Raw genomic sequence first — 12188 nt, 5'->3', positions numbered from 1 at the left:
CAGCCTGAGCGGCGTGGACGATCCAGTCCAGAAGCCAGGCGGACGGGGCCCTAGCGCCCTGAATATGTGAGCTGCGGCAGTTACCAGACCCCTCGACCCACAAACACCAAAGACTGCGGAGAAGGTTAGTGGGAAAAGCTGCGGGAGTGGAAGGAGTTCGCGGTTCGGCTTCCAGCCCCGGGGGCAGCGGAGGTGGGGCAGCTACAGCTGTTGTTACTTCCGGCTCCAGGCCCACCTGGTGGGGGGAATTAAGTGGCGGATCACAGCAGGGGTGCACAGCCTGCCGAAGATCTGAGCCCAGTCTGGACTGGGGGTCCTTGGGGAAGGAGGAGTGCGGCTCTGACAGAGCTGGCACCTCCCCCCCAAACGTAGAACATAGAACTCTGTAATCTACAAGCAGTCATACCCCACTGAAAAACTCAAGGGTCAAGTTAGTTGGTTGGGAATATGGCCAGGCAGCGAAAACGCGCCCAGATTCAGTCTCAGACTTTGGATTCTTTCTTTGGTGACAAAGAAGACCAAAACGTACAGCCTAAAGAAGACAGCAAAGTCATAGAGCCTACAACCAAAGCCTCCAAGAAAAAACATGAACTGGCCCCAGACCATAGAAGAACTCAAAAAGGATTTGGAAAAGCAAATTAGAGAAGTAGAGGAAAAATTGGGAAGAGAAATAAGAAGGATGCGAGAAAACCATGAAAAACAAGTCAATGACTTGCTAAAGGAGACCCAAAAAAATACTGAAAAATACACTGAAGAAAACAACACCTTACAAAATAGACTAACTCAAATGGCAAAAGAGCTCCAAAAAGCCAATGAGGAGAAGAATTCCTTGAAAGGCAGAATTAGCCAAATGGAAAAGGAGGTCCAAAAGACCACTGAAGAAAATACTACTTTAAAAATTAGATTGGAGCAAGTGGAAGCTAGTGACTTTATGAGAAATCAGGATATCATAAAACAGAACCAGAGGAATGAAAAAATGGAAGACAATGTGAAATATCTCCTTGGAAAAACCACTGACCTGGAAAATAGATCCAGGAGAGATAATTTAAAAATTATTGGACTACCTGAAAGCCATGATCAGAAAAAGAGCCTAGATACCATCTTTCAGGAAATTATCAAGGAGAACTGCCCTGATATTCTAGAGCCACAGGGCAAAATAGAAATTGAAAGAATCCATCGATCGCCTCCGCAAATAGATCCCAAAAAGAAATCTCCTAGGAATATTGTTGCCAAATTCCAGAGCTCCCAGATCAAGGAGAAAATACTGCAAGCAGCCAGAAAGAAACAATTTGAATATTGTGGAAACCCAATTAGAATAACCCAAGATCTGGCAGCTTCTACATTAAGAGATCGAAGGGCTTGGAATGCGATATTCCGGAGATCAATGGAGCTAGGATTAAAACCTAGAATCACCTACCCAGCAAAACTAAGTATCATGTTCCAAGGCAAAATATGGACTTTCAATAAAATGGAGGACTTTCAAGCTTTCTCAGTGAAAAGACCAGAACTGAATAGAAAATTTGACTTTCAAACACAAGAATCAAGAGAAGCATGAAAAGGTAATCAAGAAACGGAAATTGCAAGGGACTTACTAAAGTTGAACTGTTTTGTTTACATTCCTACATGGAAAGATGATGAGTATGATTCATGAGACCTCAGTATTAGGGTAGTTGAAGGGAATATGCATATATATATATGCATATATATATGTTTATGTATATATATATAAGTGAATGTGTATGTATGCATGTATCTATGTGTATATGTATGTATGTGTTTGTATGTGTATATATATATATATGTAAAAGAGAGAGAGCAGACACAGGGTGAGTTGAGGATGAAGGGAAGATAACTAAAAGAAATAAAATGAAATTAAGGGATGAGAGAGTAACTTACTGAGAGAGGGAGATAGGGAGAGATAGAATGGGGTGGATTATCTCCCATAAAGGTGGCAAGAGGAAGCAGTTCTAGGAGAGGAGGGGAGTGGGCAGGTGAGGGGGGAATGAGTGAACCTTGCTCTCATCAGATTTGGCCTGAGGGGGAATACCATACATACTCAGTTGGGTATCTTACCCCACAGGAAAGAAGAGGGAGGAAGATAAAAAAAAAAATAAAGGCAGGGGGATGATGGAGTGGAGGGCAGATGGGGGTGGAGGTAATCAAAACAAACACTTTGGAAAGGGGACAGGGTCAAGGAAGAAAATTCAATAAAGCGGGATGGGTTGGGAAGGAGCAAAATGTAGTTAGCCTTTCACAACATGAATATTGTGGAAGGGTTATACATAATAATACATGTGTGGCCTAGGTTGAATTGCTCAACTTCTTAGGGAGGGTGGGTGGGAAGGGAAGAGGGAAGGGAATTTGGAACTCAAAGTTTTAAAATCAGATGTTCAAAAACAAAAAAACTTTTTGTATGCAACTAAAAAATAAGATACACAGGCAATGGGGCGTAGAAATTTATCTTGCCCTACAAGAAAGGAAGGGAAAAGGGGATGAGAGGGGAGGGGGGTGATAGAGGGGAGGACTGACTGGGGAACAGGGCAACCAGAATATACGCCATCTTGGAGTGGGGGGGGAGGGCAGAAATGGGGAGAAAATTTGTAATCCAAACTGTTGTGAAAATCAATGCTGAAAACCAAATATGTTAAATAAATAAATTGCATTAAAAAAAATAAATAAACAAAAAAAAAATCTATACCCTAAAAAAAAAAAAAAAAAAAAGAAAAAGAGTAATAAATCAAAAGAAAGGGGAGAAAATGTAGGGAAATGTAAAATAGATGAGTGAAGATAGTAAAAGAAAAAAGAGAGTCCATGATGAGCACAACTAGTCTTAGGAATTTCATATTTCTTATTTGATCTGATTTGTGATAGTGAATGCTGTATGTTGAGAAAATAAAACAAAGAAAACAAAAACTGTAGGAAAGTTTAAAAAACACATAAATAATTTTTCAGCTAGTTAAAAAAACACTGAATGAGAGAATTGAGCGGTGGGGTGGATTTGGGAGTCAGACAGACCTGAGTTTCAAACCCACTTTAGACAGTGACTACTTGTCTGATCCCAAACAAGTAATTTAATGTCGATAAGCATCAATTTCCTCATTTATAAAATGAGGAGGTAATATTTGATGGCCTCCATCAAAATTTGTTACCAGCTCTTAATTTATAACCTCATGAATAGGAAGATAGGATGTTTTACTGAATTAAGATCCTTTTATTTCAATCATGAATCTGCCAAAAGATTTAGTTTTACAAATAAGAAGCCAAAGTAAATGAGGGTGTAGACTTGACACAAGGGGGAAAAGCCTTCAAGACCTTTCAGCACCTGAATATAAACTCAGTGGAACATTCAAGCACCCAGTGGGGCCTGGTTTCTTTGCTAATACAAATGATCTGTCTCAGCATCCACTTCTTTCAACAGGGTTTTCTAGAAGACAGGAAGGGGCAAGGCTATGTTTGATTTTGCCTTTTCTAACAAGCTGTAGTTAACTCTGGAAATGAATTTGATTAAACCATTAAATAACAGGGACCATAACACAATTAAGTTTGACATATTCTCGGCAAGATCCTACCAAAAGGTAGTTAAGTAACACTAAAGTTCAAGAAGAGGGTCATAATAAAACTAGAAAGCTAACTTTTCCCCTGCGGGCCCTTTCCAGCTAGGAAATTAAAATCCCTAGAATTGGCAAAGAGACTGCCAGAGAATACCTTATTAGAGTCAAAGGACATTTTTGTCAGGAGAGTACCCTCAATTTTAAGGTCAAAAATGACACACCAAGTGTGTTAAATTGCCTTGACATCAAATCATGGCTCAGATGAAATGGAAGCCATGCAATAGTGGATTTGGGGGTGAAAAAAATTATCCAAGAGAAATGTGAACTTAGGTTGAACTTGGATTGTGACGGCTGTGCAGATGAAGGTGTACTCAATGTCAGAGTCAATCATCTAACTACACCATGGCCAGGCCCTTGGATCTGATGTCTAAATGTATCACCATGCCTAAAGTGTGTTTGTCCTGTTCTGTGAGCAAGGTGACTGCTCTTATTTATAACTATGTCTATTTCTTTTACCAGCTCAATTTTGTCCACAAGTCCAACTAAGCAAGTACCTAGATCCTGTCTATAATACATGATTCTCCCCCGCTCAGCCCTCACCCCAACTAGGTCCCCTGGGGATCTGAGCAGAAATAGCTTAAAATTGCAAATAAGAGGTACTTAATAAAAGCTCATTCCTTTCTTTTATAATGTACAAAATTATTAGTAGCATAGTATATAATAAAATTTGTGAATAAATAAATATATACATATTATTTGCTATTTTTATGAGTCAAAAGTTTAGAGACCACTGGTCCACATTAGATATTCTGGATTTGTAAAGTGTAATGCCTTTTCAGGTCTGTTGCAGGGTTCTATATGAAGGATAATGACTCATACAATATGCCATGCAGCTAAGTTGTCATGAATCTCTAAATAGCAGCTCTTAACTTTATATATAGTCAGTCTACTTAATATCACAAAAGTCTTCACATGTAATTTATAGATTAAAGATTTTTATGAATTACGTATTTCAAATAGGTATTCCCTAAAGCAGACATGTTTTAATCATGAATAAGATGCAATCAGTGTGCTGGAAAAGACATTGACCTTGTATTCAGGAGATCTGAGTTCCAGTTCTGTTTTTGCTGCACTAAATGAGAAAACTTTGTATAGTTGAAAGAACGCTAGCTTGTAGTCAGAGGACCTGAATTTTAATCTCACCTCTGATACTTTCCACCTGTGTAACTTTAGGGAAATCACTTATTATGAACCTCAATTTTTCCATCTCTAAAATAAGGAAATTGGACTATATCACCTTTAAGACCCCTTCTGATTATAGAATTTTGATTATATGAAGGCCCTGATCTTTGCGATTGGCTATACATTAAAATAGACCTTCAAATTATGGACTTATACATCTGGATCTCCACTCTTCATAGGATTGTGTATGCAAACTATGAAGAATCATAATGTCCACTTAATTAATATGCATTTTTATAGTCATTGTTAATTATAATATGTTGAGATCTTAGTTGACATAATCATAGAATCATGGATCTTGCTGTTTGTCTTTCAGTTTGAAAAAGACCACTGACATCATGGGGTGATGTCTCGACTCTCACATGAATTGGATTTAAGTGAAGCTGAGTTGTACAAAGTCATCAGCCTCACTATCTCTTCCAGAGTCATCAAAGTCCAGTGGCAAGAAAAGTCAGGATGATTGGCAATAGCCCAGGATGTAGTAGATGACCTTGGCATCTTCTATGTCTAACCAAGCTCTAAGCACTCCACAGTGACTCCTTCAGCTACCTTCATGGTCATTGGGACAAACTGTTCTCATCTACCTATTCTGCTGGGAGAAATCTTCATATGCTTCAGGTAAACACCACCTTAACTCACCGAGGAGTTTGAGCCTTATTGGTTTTCTCAACCTGCTTTAGCCCATCTACTGAAACAGTTTTACTGGGATGTATGCTACCATTTCTTGGATCCACAGGTGAGAGTTCAGTGACAGGTGAACAACAAAGGTGGATGAGCAACCCTGAAAAGAACTAGGCAAGCCCTCACACCCTGAACATCCATTACACCCCCTCTAGAGCTAGAAGTGATCACATCATTCATCAGTCCAAACTTCTTATGTTTTAGATCAGGAAACTGAAGCCTAGGAGGTTAAAATTTGCCTAAGGTCACACAGGTGGCAAGTGTCAGAGGTGGGATCTGAACTCAAGTTGTCTGACTTCATTTTGATAGAATGTGAACTTCCAGAAGGCAAAGACTATTTCATTTTTTTCCTTTTAACTCTAGTATTTATCATAGTACCTCACACACAGTAGGCTCTTAATTATTTTTTATTGTTTAATTATTCCAGAATGTCTGGAGGCTGAATTACCTCAATATCTAAAATCTCCAACCATGAAAATATTCTATGCATTCCTAATTCTGTCAAACATCAAACAAGTATAATAAATAATTGTATGCTACTTCAAGACCATCTCAGATCCTGACATTTGGCACATTTCACTAATGATGTATTCACAATTTAAATAATGATTTGGGTTACTGCTGCTGATGTGACAATATCTTCCAAAGTAAATGCTACACTCCAGAGAGAAAGTCACAATTTTAGTTAAAAAAAGAACTATTATAAATAATTAATAATGAATTTTAGCTAAACAACAACAGGTGCTCAACTAATCCCAAATAGAAACAGATGGAAACACAAATGTTCAGAGTAAACACTGAACAAACTACAAGCAGAGCAATAAACTTTGGGGAAAGGCTTTTCTCCCCACCCTTTTCCTTTATCTAATTGTCAATTATAGAAAGAATCTTATCCAAAGCAGAGTTAAAAGGGATATCCTTAGTGCAAATATAAAGTGTCCCAAAACTCTTAGTGCAGTTTTCAGCCATTAGATCATAAAATTTAAAACTGCATTAGGCCTTTGGGGACAGCCTGTATATTTACCAACTTATAAATGATTCTGAATCATAAGCATTCAAACCATTCAAAATCATGAAGGAAGAAATGAGAGGGCAAATAGAGAATTGGGGGAAAAAACAAAACAAACTGGAAAAGATAACAATCATCTAGAAAGCATATAAATAAGCTATTCACAGACATAAAATTTAAAAATAGACATAAACAAATATAGATGCTAAGAACTGAAGAGGACTTCACGAGTCATTTAGTCCACTTACCACTGGAAGCCTGAACTCTACACAATACCTCTTTCAAGTGGTTTTTCCAGCCTCTGATTGAAGACCCCCAGTGTTGGAGAACTTATTCCAAAGGCTGATGATTTCATCTGGGGACAGTTGTCTTTGACAGGAAACTTTTCCTTACATCAAACTGAAATCTACTTCATTTTATCTTTCATCCATTGTTCTTAGTTCTGTCCTCTATGAACAACAAAAGTAGGCCTAATACTTCTTCTCTATTATAGCCCTTCAGGTATTTGAAGACAATCACAGAACTACAAAGTTGCAAGAATTCTTGGTGATTATCTAATCCAACACATATATGAATGGGAACCTCTATGATGATGCTGATGGTAACTGCCATTTAAATAATACTTTAAAATTTGCAAAGTGTTTTATCTATGTTGTATTATTTCATTAAAATCCCTGTGAGGCTTATGTTTTTTATATCCCTATTTTACAGATTAAGAAACTTGTCCTAAGTAACTCAGCTCAGATTAGGCTCTTAGGGTCAGGGTTTCCCGACTTCAAATCAGCATTCTACTAATTGTGCCACCTAGCTGTCTTATATTGACAAATAACCATTTACCTGTCACTTAAAACCCCTCAGTGACTGGGAACTCATTGCCCCCAAAAGCCATCCATTCCATTTTTGGACCACTCTAATTGAATTAAAATTTGTGCTAACATAAACTGAAATTTTATATAAGGGAGCAAGTGTTCTTTCTTAAGTGCATCTTGCTTGCAGGTGCTAATAGCACTAATCTACTGACATCTTATACACTAAATATTTAATTTCTCAACCTGTAGGTCACTACTTGTTTTACTTCATTTCTCTGAGCTTCATCTCTTATAGTCCCTGCATCACTGCCACATAATTTCTTGCCTACTAGACCTACGGCATGAACAGTTAACTTTTCAAGGCTGCGGTTGTCTCATCTGCAAAATGAGAAGCTTACATCAGATGACTTCTTAGGTGCCTTCCAACTCTAATTATATGATTGTTCTAAATCTACCAGATACTTCCTGTCTCAACCAATTCCTGATTTTGACTCCTCTTGGCCAGACTAATCTTGCTGCCACCTATACGCTATCATGGTAACTCATCACATGCACAATGGAGAGTGGGGGACCCAATGTTACCTGGTTAACTCAAGAAGTTCTGTCACTGGGGTGGAAGAGAAATTGCTAACTACTCAACTAATACAGAATAGGAAAAGGAAGGAAAACAGAATATTTAGGTGAAGGTCAAATTACATGAGTGTGCCACGTACATGGAAAATCTAGGCCCAAGGCTGAACCTTTCATTGTTGTTAATTGGTAGAGTATCCCCTTTTCAAGTCCCAAATCAATGTGTGGTCCTACTCAGAAAGGAATATTGAATAAAATGTTGTCACCAGTATGTCATCACTTTATTCAAAGGAATGGTCATCAAAAGTATGTACACACATTGACACTAGCCTCCTATAAATTTATACTGATGATTGCATCTTGTTTAGCAGATCTTTATGGACTATAATATTGCCAGAAAGAAAAGATGAGTCCTATGACTATTATACTCTAACTATCCCTAACTGATTTTTAATCAGGAGCCAGTAAGTCCTGATGGCTCACATTTAATTTGACAATTTATAATTTTATGACAAATTCCCTATCCACTAGGATTAACATGGCAAATAACATATGATTATCATGTCTTGAAAGATAATGCAAAAAAGATTTAGTGAAATACATTGACAACAGAATTAATAATACGCATTAGTCATTTGTTAATTCATGCTAATCATCATTTCTCTTTGCCAACACAATATATGCTATTCGCACACTTGTTGCAAACAAATAACTGTTCATATGAAGTAAAAAAAATATTGTCACCATCTGTAAATTATGGCTGTGCCTTAAATCATGGAGTCCATGGATTTTAAATATACATATGTGTAATCATTTATACATACATAATACATATAAATTTTGTTGTTCAGTTGTTTTTAAGTCAGGTACCACTCTTTATGACTCCATTTGGGGTTTTCTTGACAAAGATACTGGAGTGGTTTGCCATTTCTTTCTCTAGTTTATTTTGCAGATAAGGAAACTAAGGCAAACAGAATTAAGTGAATTGCTCAGAGCCACCCAGCTAGTAAGTATCTAAGGCCTGATTTGAACTCAGGAAGATGGGTCTTCCTGATTCCAAGCCCAATGTTCTATCCACTGTGCCACCTAGCTGCCCCTATACACACAAATACACCAGTATAATTGATTTCTTTTGCAATCCGACTTTATTTTATGCATTTAAAAACATTATCCTGAAATGGAGATTTTGTCAAAGGGGTCCATGGCACACAAAAAATGATTAAGAACCCTTGGTTTTAATGGGGTATGGGAGAAGTAGGACTAGAATTTGATGTCTTCCTCCAGGGAAAGCAGTCAGATATAAAGGTGGTAGTATAGCAGATTGACTGAAGTCTTTCCTGTGTGATTTGTTTATACTAGTAATAATGCTTAAGACTGTTTATTTTCACCAATCTTGTCATAAAGATTTACTAAATAATAATATGGCTTTAGGGTTTGCAAGGTGCTGTATATACATTAACTCATTTGATCTTCAGAACAACTCTGCAAGGTAGGAGTTATCATCTCTTTTACAGATGAGGCAATCTAAGGTTGTGATTTGCCCAGGGTTACAGAGCTAGTAAGTGTCTGATTCTGGATTTGAACTTAGAGCTTCCTGAATCCATGTCTCTTACCTATTCCATCTCCTAGTTGCCTCACCAGAAAATTTCTCATAGTATTGAAATTTCTCTGTCCCTAATATTTAAGATAATATTTTAGTGTGATAAAGCCTTGGTTATTCAGAAGTCTTGGAAAATGAGTCATTCTAATAGACAAAGTTTTAACATAGCTGAGACTTCAGAACTTAAGATAGTTCTTCTTAAAGTCTAGGTAAGGAAAAGCTAATGCTTTCCAGCTTGGATTTTTTAAAAAATCACAAGAATTGTTAAATTAGTATTTTTGGAAAACCAAAAGATTTATTTATATTTTTAAACAAGTGGTGCTGAAAGGGATAAGAGAAGTTTTACTGTATTTGAAAATGTATTACCAAATGCAGGCATCAAAAAGTACCAATTCAGTAATAATGCAATATTCAATAAATATCAGTACTGATAATTTATTACTAAAATATATAATTCTAAATAGATGTAGCATATTAATAATTTTAACAGATGTTAACAAAATAACTCTATTGGTGCTTCTAAGTGATAAGTCCAGCATATGTGAGTTAAATTAAATTGAAAAGAACTGTCGCTATTCACTTCACTGTTATCTGTAAGATCACATATAGATTGTCAAGAGTAGTTATCAATATTCTTCTGTCGGGCACATATGACGGTTAGAATGAAAGGAAAGGGGTCTATCACCTAGTGAGATCTAAAATATAACTTTTCTTTGGTATTAAAAATAAGGTGACTTGTCTCAAGATTTTTTTCTCTCTTGCTTCTCCTGACATGTTAAGATGATTCTTTGCTTCACTTCAAGAGATTAGTAAAGATATTAGCACTTGTAGCTTTCAATTGCTTCAGCTTGCAATAACCCATGCAATAATGATTATTTCTGTTTCATCTGTTTCATTTTCCACAACAACAAAAACAACCATCACAAAAAGGAAACATATTAGTCCACAGAGCAGCAGAAAACCTCAGAAATAAAGATTATTAAAACAGAAAAGTGCAAAAATTGGTTTGGAGTACCTGGTCTTAAATCCCCTTGGGCAAACATGTCAATCATATAGCGACAGAATGCAAACTGATCTAACAGAGTGGAAAGAAAAAAGAGCAATGAAGAAAATTTAACAACCTTGTTTTTGCTCTTCAGGGAAGAAGCAGTCTAACAATGAAAACCAACAACCATGATTTTGGGTCATTCAACTTCTTTTTTTCAGAAAATAATTTGTACTCACACATACATTTCACATACAAGAAAATATATGTTAACATAATGTTCTATTAAGGATAATAGACTTGAGAGTTGGGATAAACTCATTATATACTGTGATTTTATATTGAAATTCACCCATTATTTAGCAGCACTGATGAGAAAGTCATTATATTCCTGCAAAAATCCTCAGTGTCCTTTTGTAGATTGGAGATAACCAATCATAGAATCTGCCTGAGGCAAGTATTTCTAAAACTTACTGTTTGGCCTCAAGTCTTCTTTCCCCAAATGCATCTAGAGAGCAATCAGAGAAAGATAACCTACTGACAACCTACCAACAATCTTTTGTAAGGAAAATTCTCTGCAGTGTGGATGAGAATTGTGTTCTTCATTCTTAAAGAACCAAGCTATAGGGCGGTTGGGCGAGTTAAGCCATTTTCAAAAACAAATTGAATCATCTTATGATTAATCTAGTTTATTGCCAATGAAGAACATAAAAATAGAAGTATATCAATAGTAGTTTAGCAATATCATTATAGTGAGTAAGCTCTACATATGAATGTGTGTATATGTGTACATGCAGAGTTTTATGTATTTGTACATATGTGACTTGGCAATTGTTTATAGTCACAGCCCAAGGTGCTGACAAATCGATGATTGCTATATTCTCTTCCAGGTTTACATTGACTGGTTTGTTTCACAATAAAATATTTGTTTTCCCTCAGGTAGATACAGCCTAAATCTCAACTGAACAAAAATCAGAGGAATTAATTATTTCATATAAATTTTTACGGATATCTTTTAAAATGGCTTACAATTTAATATTTGTAAAGCAGGAACCCAACTGACCCCACATTCAAAAAACTGCCTTATGACTAGAACTATTAATTATTCATAAACCAAATCTTATAAATCACAGTTTGATACATTAAATCAGAAGTTATGTGAATACAAATTCAGAGAATTAGAAATCCAAATTATGATCACAATATTTAGAGTATAATGAAACTTTTAGTTATTCCATTCCTTTTGAGTCCCTCAAGACAAAAAACAAGAATTTTACATGAACCCTAACATGTGTATATATTTCAATTGTTAAAAGTAGTTCAATTGGTTCTTTAAAAGCAAATCTTTTAACTGTTATTGTTTATTTAAATACAACTAATGATTGGGTGTTCCAAGAGTTTATTTTTGATTCATTCAAATCATACCGAAATGACGATAATCAGGTCCCCATGCTTGCCAGTTTAATCTTGTGAAATAGCTCTTGTGACCAGGAAGCCATATGATAAAGGAAAAGAAAGGGCTTCCATTGCCTATACTCACTATAGGTTTGGCCTATGTCAAAGTAATGACATTATGGGATCATGGGTAAGTCTAGCTGCCAAAGTGGCAGTAGATGGCCCAGTCCCTTTTGTTCTTTTTTTCAGTGATTCAGTCTTGTCCAATTCCATTGGACTTTGTACAGGGTTTTCCTGGCAAAGATACTGGAGTGGTTTGCCATTTTATTCTCCAGTATGTCCCCAT

The 12188-nt window shown here is 36.4% G+C and overlaps 1 protein-coding gene and 2 long non-coding RNA genes across 3 annotated transcripts in view; 2 read left to right on the top strand and 1 right to left on the bottom strand.

Moving 5' to 3' along the window:
• LOC118856969 overlaps positions 1-5149 on the top strand; it is a 62853-nt gene extending 57704 nt beyond the window's left edge. Inside the window, exon 4 of the long non-coding RNA XR_005010899.1 lies at positions 5110-5149. This is a non-coding gene — a long non-coding RNA (uncharacterized LOC118856969). The remainder of the gene's footprint in view (positions 1-5109) is intronic.
• The window catches only part of TRDN (triadin), a gene marked incomplete in the record, with an annotated part of 469162 nt that overhangs the window by 287105 nt on the left and 169869 nt on the right, over positions 1-12188 (bottom strand). Inside the window, 1 exon segment of the mRNA XM_036767544.1 lies at positions 10478-10537. Coding sequence (XP_036623439.1) covers positions 10478-10537 — 60 coding nt within the window.
• LOC118856968 lies at positions 5305-8128 on the top strand. Its single transcript, XR_005010898.1, has 2 exons — positions 5305-5411; positions 6977-8128. It is a non-coding gene; the product is annotated as an uncharacterized LOC118856968 (long non-coding RNA).

Source organism: Trichosurus vulpecula, chromosome 7 (assembly GCF_011100635.1).
Source record: "Trichosurus vulpecula isolate mTriVul1 chromosome 7, mTriVul1.pri, whole genome shotgun sequence".
NCBI classification, from domain to species: domain Eukaryota; kingdom Metazoa; phylum Chordata; class Mammalia; order Diprotodontia; family Phalangeridae; genus Trichosurus; species Trichosurus vulpecula.
Note: the sequence above shows the minus strand (reverse complement) of the source record. Positions and strands in the feature narration are given on the sequence as shown.